This window comes from Oncorhynchus gorbuscha, linkage group LG09, assembly GCF_021184085.1.
Source record: "Oncorhynchus gorbuscha isolate QuinsamMale2020 ecotype Even-year linkage group LG09, OgorEven_v1.0, whole genome shotgun sequence".
NCBI lineage: Eukaryota > Metazoa > Chordata > Actinopteri > Salmoniformes > Salmonidae > Oncorhynchus > Oncorhynchus gorbuscha.
In genome coordinates this window covers 45,083,213-45,089,992 of record NC_060181.1, presented here as the reverse complement: position 1 = coordinate 45,089,992, position 6,780 = coordinate 45,083,213, and the positions used below count along the sequence as shown (strand labels likewise).

At 42.2% G+C, this 6,780-nt stretch overlaps 1 protein-coding gene across 1 annotated transcript; it reads left to right on the top strand.

Moving 5' to 3' along the window:
• The first annotated feature begins 1,179 nt into the window (after positions 1-1,179).
• LOC124042839 (extracellular matrix protein 1-like) lies at positions 1,180-2,441 on the top strand. The gene is made up of 3 exons (XM_046360967.1): positions 1,180-1,393; positions 1,566-1,825; positions 1,943-2,441. Exons 1-3 carry the CDS (start codon positions 1,258-1,260, stop codon positions 2,144-2,146), a joined length of 600 nt encoding a protein of 199 aa, XP_046216923.1. The 5' UTR covers positions 1,180-1,257; the 3' UTR covers positions 2,147-2,441.
• Positions 2,442-6,780: the final 4,339 nt, after the last annotated feature.

Sequence of the window (6,780 nt, the reverse complement as noted above, 5' to 3'; positions counted from 1 at the left end):
TTTTCTCATTTGCTGTCCAGCCTACTGTTAATTTGTCTTTGTGGATTTAACGTGGAAAATCAGATGTTTTAAAGGTACATATTCAGCATATTTTATACAGATTTGTTTATGTTTAAATTTGGTTACCATAATAATGACATAATCCTGTCGTGTAAATTTCGACCTCAAAACAACAGTTTGACTTTTTTCAAATGCAATCTATTTTCCACGTCACAATACGTTGACAAATTACATTGAAACAATGTGGAGTCAACCAGTTTGTGCCCAGCTGGAAGGCACTCTGAGAAATCATATTGGAGGCGTGGCTTAGTTTCAGTTAGTTATTTTTGTCCACCCGTGTGTGGAAGTGTTGTATCAGTTGAAGTGGTCTATGGTAGAGGTACACTTTTACACTTTCAAGAAACAAAAGGCTTTGTCACTGTGGTGGTTCCTATAAAGGCTAAATGTACCTTTCTGAAAGCATGATTTGTACCTGTGGCCTATATGTAAGAAAGGTACTATCTGAGGTACACACTGGGGCACAATTATGTACCTATAACTAAAGGTACAAAGGATGTAACCTTACAGTGCACCACCCCAGTGACAAGCATTTGTACCTCTTTAGGAACAAATCTAAAAGAGTGTAGTACTTAAAGTCCAACAACTATGAATGATAGGCTAACTAATATGGCAAAAGGCAATCACCACCTTCCGGAGACACCTGAAACCCCACCTCTTTAAGGAATACCTAGGATAGGATAAAGTAATCCTTCTCACCCCCCCCCCCCTTAAAAGATTTAGATGCACTATTGTAAAGTGGCTGTTCCACTGGATGTCATAAGGTGAATGCACCAATTTGTAAGTCGCTCTGGATAAGAGTGTCTGCTAAATGACTTAAATGTAAATGTAAAATGTAAATTTGGGCTAATCCTCCAAGAGGCCTTATACATTCAAATACAATTTATAATACAATCACATTTTCACATTCAACACACTGTTACAAATGGAGGAAAGGTTAACAAAGCAAACATTTGCAAATGTAATCCAAGATTTTGAGGAAAGACCGAGCAGTACTCATTTGATTGGTACCAGTAATCTGTGACGTACTCAGCCATTTCCTTTTCCAGTATCTACACCCTGCTCGCATCATTTCACATTCATGAGATTGGCACGCCCCGGGACTCACTCCCCCTACCATCTGTTGGATAAAAGCAGGTTGAAGATGAGGACAGTACAGCTTGGACAAACTTGAAGGAAAGCAGAAGACTTCTATCTCCCATGCAAAACTTCACAGTAGAGCAGAACAGAGTTTTTTCAAACAAAAACAACAACAAGCAAAACATGATTTTGGCTGGATTTTTCGCACATTCTTGGTTACTTGCACTACTGACTCTTGATTGTGCCAAACTTGGAGGTATTGTATATAGTTTTTCTATACATTTAACATTTTGAATGGGATTACACTCAAATCTATTATTTGTCTGCTATGAAACAGATTGTCTGAATGTATCATGGCTTTTTCAAGCTCCCTCTCTTTTTATCCACACATTTTCTTCACACTTTTGCTCTGTCTCTTCTATTCACAGGTACCCAGAAATTTAGCTCTCTGCAGGAGCCTGACGTCCCTTTCCCTCCTGCACGCCCAACCCTACAGAATCTTGCTGCCATATGTCACTATGGACAGAGTCGCCCCCGGTATCCACCTAGCTTCTTTCCTCGCTCTGGTGTCAGTTTTTTCCGGCGCTGTGGAAAAGCCATCAATCGTTTGGAGTCTTGGTACAGCATGTGCTGCAGTGGAGAAGTCGCCCAGCAAAATGTCCAGATCCTGTGCTGTGCTCAGCAAGCTGTGAGTTGTGTGTGTGTGTGTGTGTATGTATTTATTTATTTTATATGAATATATTGCTTATTGGAATGATTTATTTTAAGTTATTCTGTACTTTTCTCTATGTTTCTGTCCTTGCAGTGGCAGAATGCACTCTCCATGTTCTGTGTCGAAGAGTTTGCCGTAATGACCAGGGCATACCCGTGCTGCAGGAAGAGCGGAGAGGCCAGGTGGAGCTGCTTTAACGATGAACTCCCAAACCCCTTTTACGAGCCCACTGCAGGCTACATGGCCCCCCAGATGCCTCATGAACCAGGGTTCACCTGGAAGCCAAACACATGTTAGAGGCCACATGACTACAATATTTTGTATCACCTGAGCTTTTGTCTAAAATACACCTCATGTTTAATCTAATGATTGATTAGTATTTCTGGACTGACTTTATTTGGATGGTATATTAAAAGGTTGGGGTTAGAGATAATAAGTGTGTTGATTAGAGATAGTGTGTTGATTGAAGTTGATCTGTACACCTAGGGAGACTATGCTATCCTTATTAGTTACCTTTTCTGTGTAATTTTCATGTTTGCACTGCTTCTTTTCTTGCCACTGAAAAATACAAATATTATACAAAACTTTTTGCAACCCTCTTATTGTCATGATAATTAATTGCACATATCTACTACCACTGCCAAGTGTTGCTGTTGTTCCAACAAACTGACTGAATTTGATGTATTTTTGGTATAGTTACCTGCGGGCCGGATTGTATGGGTACAAATTCCTGAATTTCCTGAATTTGTAGTTTACTTTCAGACATGTTATGTAGCAGTATATTGTTTTATTTATCCGTTATTTTAACAGGTAAGTTGACTGAGAACACGTTCTCATTTGCAGCAACGACCTGGGGAATAGTTACAGGGGAGAGGAGGGGGATTAATGAGCCAATTGTAAACTGGGGATTATTAGGTGACCGTGATGGTTTGAGGGCCAGATTGGGAATTTAGCCAGGACACCGGGGTTAACACCCCTACTCTTCTCTGTTTCTATTGGATCACTTCAATATGGTGTTCTTCCACGTGGCAGGATACATTCCGAGTAAGAATTTCAGATTAGTCCAGTGTACCGAGTAGTGCTGCCGCTGACCGACCACCTTAAATATCTGCAGCTGCACTACTTCCATATTTTCCTTTTTTTGACTCCTTCCAGGGAGGATTTGCTTGGTAAGAGGGCTATGTTAGAGTGTATAAGCGCAGAAGTATACCCGCAGCTAGCTAGCCTCTCCATCAGGGTCCTTTGCTGTCACCCCACTCGGATTGGCTTGTGCCATCTCTTATGGGTTTCGTCTTTGTGACACTGTACCAATGTGTGGGTTTCGTCCTTGTGACAGTGTACCAACGTGTGTGATACTCGGTTTGGTCTACCACTATTACGGCACTGAGGGTTTGTCTTAGTTGTGTGTGACACGTCTGTCCACCGGAAGCCTCCCGGTTATAGCCTTTGGGTTCAAGGACCACACCTACCCCGCAAGATCGGGAGGCTGTGCAACTTTCACTCGGTAGGCCAGCAGTTCTCCCCGAACATGCTGACCACACCATTCACGTTTCATACGTGAGCATTGCAAAAAAAGTACACATGTGTTATTCAATCATTGCATCCACAATACTCGTGCGCCTCTGCATGGCCAGCCGCTAAAATAGAAATAAGTTCTATTTGTGACGCTCCAAGTCCTTCCCATCTTCTCATTGGTTTTTAGGAGCATATACAGTTGAACTCGGAAGTGTATATACACCTTAGCCAAATACATTTAAACTCAGTTTTCACAATTCCTGACATTTAATCCTAGTAAAAATTCCCTGTATTTTTTACTTTATCTTTATTTAACTAGGCAAGCCAGTTAAGAACAAATTCTTATTTTCAATGACGACCTAGTAACAGTGGGTTAACTGCCTTGTTCAGGGGCAGAACGGCAGATTTTTACCTTGTCAGCTCAAGGATTTGAACTTGCAACCTTTCGGTTACTTGTCCAACACTCTAACCACTAGGCTACCTGCCCCCCTATCTTAGGTCAGTTAGGATCACCACTTTATTTTAAGAATGTGAAATGTCAGAATAATAGCAGAGGGAATTATTTCTTTCAGCTTTTATTTCTTTCATCACATTCCCAGTGGGCCAGAAGTTTACATACACTCAATAGGTATTTGGTAGCATTGCCTTTTAATTGTTTAACTTGTGTCAAATGTTTTGGGTAGTCTTCCACAAGCTTCCGACAATAAGTTGGGTGAATGTTGGCCCAATCCTCCTGACAGAGCTGGTGTAACTGAGTCAGGTTTGTAGGCCTCCTTGCTCACACACGCTTTTTCAGTTCTGCCCACAAATATTCTACAGGATTGAGGTCAGGGCTTTGTGATGGCCACTCCAATACAGACATGTTGTGGGGATGCCTTCGCTCACTATTGGTGGCCAACGCCGCTTTACGCATTCCCATTATGTCCCCTGATCACAGCTACGCTAGTCAGGGTCATCTTGACTGGTCACCAGCTGCTCTTGATAACTCCATGCTGGTCGAGACGGTTCAGCCTTCTGTTGTCTCTCATCTCGGGGACCAGCTGCCATTTCTAATCACCTCTTCAATCTCACGCTCTGCTCTGCCCTCCTTCAGATTACCTTGTCTGCCCTGAACGGTGCCATCCAACCACACTGTGGGTAGCCTGAACCAGAAGCCTGAGAGTGATGTACTCATGCAGGACTTTGAAGTGGTGGATAGCATCTTTTTCCCCAAGTGTGTGTGTTGTTTATAGAGAGGAAGGTATAGAGGGAGTAGGAACGAGTATGGCTTTCTGTTAAGTTATGTAAATATTGCAAGTTTAGGTAATAAGGTTTCTAAAGAATATCTTGGTATTTCAAAATACAGACGGTATGACTTTCAATACCGTAAAAAAGTGCAGAGCCGAAATGCAGCTGGCCAAAAACCCCTGAAATGTTCTGTTTTTTTATTTGTATAATTTTATTCCGATGTTGGGGAATAAGAGATTCTAAAGTCAAGGATTGAAAAAAAGATCACCAATTACTTTTCCAAAAGGATTAAAAAAACATTTTGTCAGATCTTTTACCGAATGGTGGCGCTCTAAACGTGCAAATTCCCATAGGACTGTGTAGTCCTTTAAAAAAATGTAATTCCTCCTTTTTTTGTCTTACAGGAATTATATACATACACAAAAGTATGAGGCCACCCCTTCAAATGAGTGGATTTGGCTATTTTCACCACACATGTTGCTGACAAGTGTATAAAATCAAGCACATAGCCATGCAATCTCCATAGACAAACATTGGCAGTAGAATGGCCTTACTGAAGTGCTCAGTAACTTTCAACGTGGTACCATCATAGCATACCACCTTTCCAACAAGCCAGTTCGTAAACTTTCTGCCCTGCTAGAGTTGCCCTGGTCAACTGTGTTGTTATTGTGAAGTGGAAACCTCTAGGAGGAGGAACGGCTCAGCCGCGAAGTGGTAGGACTCACAAGCTCACAGAACGGGACCACCGAGTGAAAAAATAGTCTGTCCTCAGTTTTTAACACTCACTACCCAGTTCCAAACTGCCTCTGAAACCAACGTCAGCACAAGAACTGTTCATCGGGAGCTCCATGATTTCCATGGCCGAGCAGCAGCACACAAGCCTAAGATCACCAAGCTCAATGCCAAACGTAGGCTGGAGTTGTTTTAAGCTTGCCGCCATTGGACTCTAGAGATGAGGAAACGTGTTCGAGAGTGATGAATCACGCTTCACCATATGGCAGTCTGACGGGCAAATCTGGGTTTGGAGGATGCCAGGAGAACGCTACCTGCCCCAATGCATAGTGCCAATTGTAAAGTTTGGTGGAGGAGGAATAATGGTCTGGGGCTGTTTTTCATGGTTCGAGTTAGGTCCCTTAGTTCCAGTGAAATCTTAATACTACAGCATACAATGACATTCTAGACAATTTTGCTTCCAATTTTGGCAACATTTTGGGGAAGGCCCTTTCCTTGTTTCAGCATGACAATGCCCCGGTGGACAAAGCGAGGTCCATACAGAAATGGTTTTTCGAGATCGGTGTAGAGGAACTTGACTGGCCTGCACAGAGCCCTGACATCAACCCCATTGAACACCTTTGGGATGAATTGGGATGCCGAGTGCGAGCCAGGCCTAATCGCCCAACATCAGTGCCCGACCTCACTAATTCTCTTGTGGATGAATGGAAGTCACCACAGCAATGTTCCACCATCTAGTGGAAATCCTCACCAGAAGAGTGGAGGCTGTTATAGCAGCAAAGGGTGGGACCAAATCCATATTAATCCCCATGATTTTGGAATGAGATGTTTGACGAGCAGGTGTCCACATACTTTTGGTCATGTAGTGTACGAGTCTCTATCTATTCATTGATAGGTATTGTTGGGAAGGGCCCGCAAGTAAGTATGTCACTGTTAGTCTACACCTGTTGTTTACGAAGCATGTGACAAAAGTAATTTGATGTAAATACACCGTGTACAAAACATGAGTGTTGGAACACTCTTTCCATGACAGACTGACCAGGTTAATTCAGGTGAAAGCCATGATCCCTTATTGATGTAACCTGTTAAATCTACTACAATCAGTGTAGATGAAGGGAAGGAGACAGGTTAAAAACCTCTTCAGGATTGTACCCTTTTCCCCCCCATTTTTGCCTAAAATGACAAACCCAAATCTAACTGCCTGTAGCTCAGGACCTGAAGCAAGGATATGCATATTCATGATACCATTTGAAAGGAAACACATTGAAGTTTGTGGAAATGTGAAATTAAGGTGGGCCCATGCCCAGTCATGTGAAATTCATAGATTAGGGCCTAATGAATTTATTTCAATTGTTTGCTTTCCTTATATGAACTGTAACTCAGTAAAATTGTTGAATGTTGCATTTATATTTTGGTTCAGTAGGATTTGAGGTTGATTTCCAAAAAGACGAGGGCTG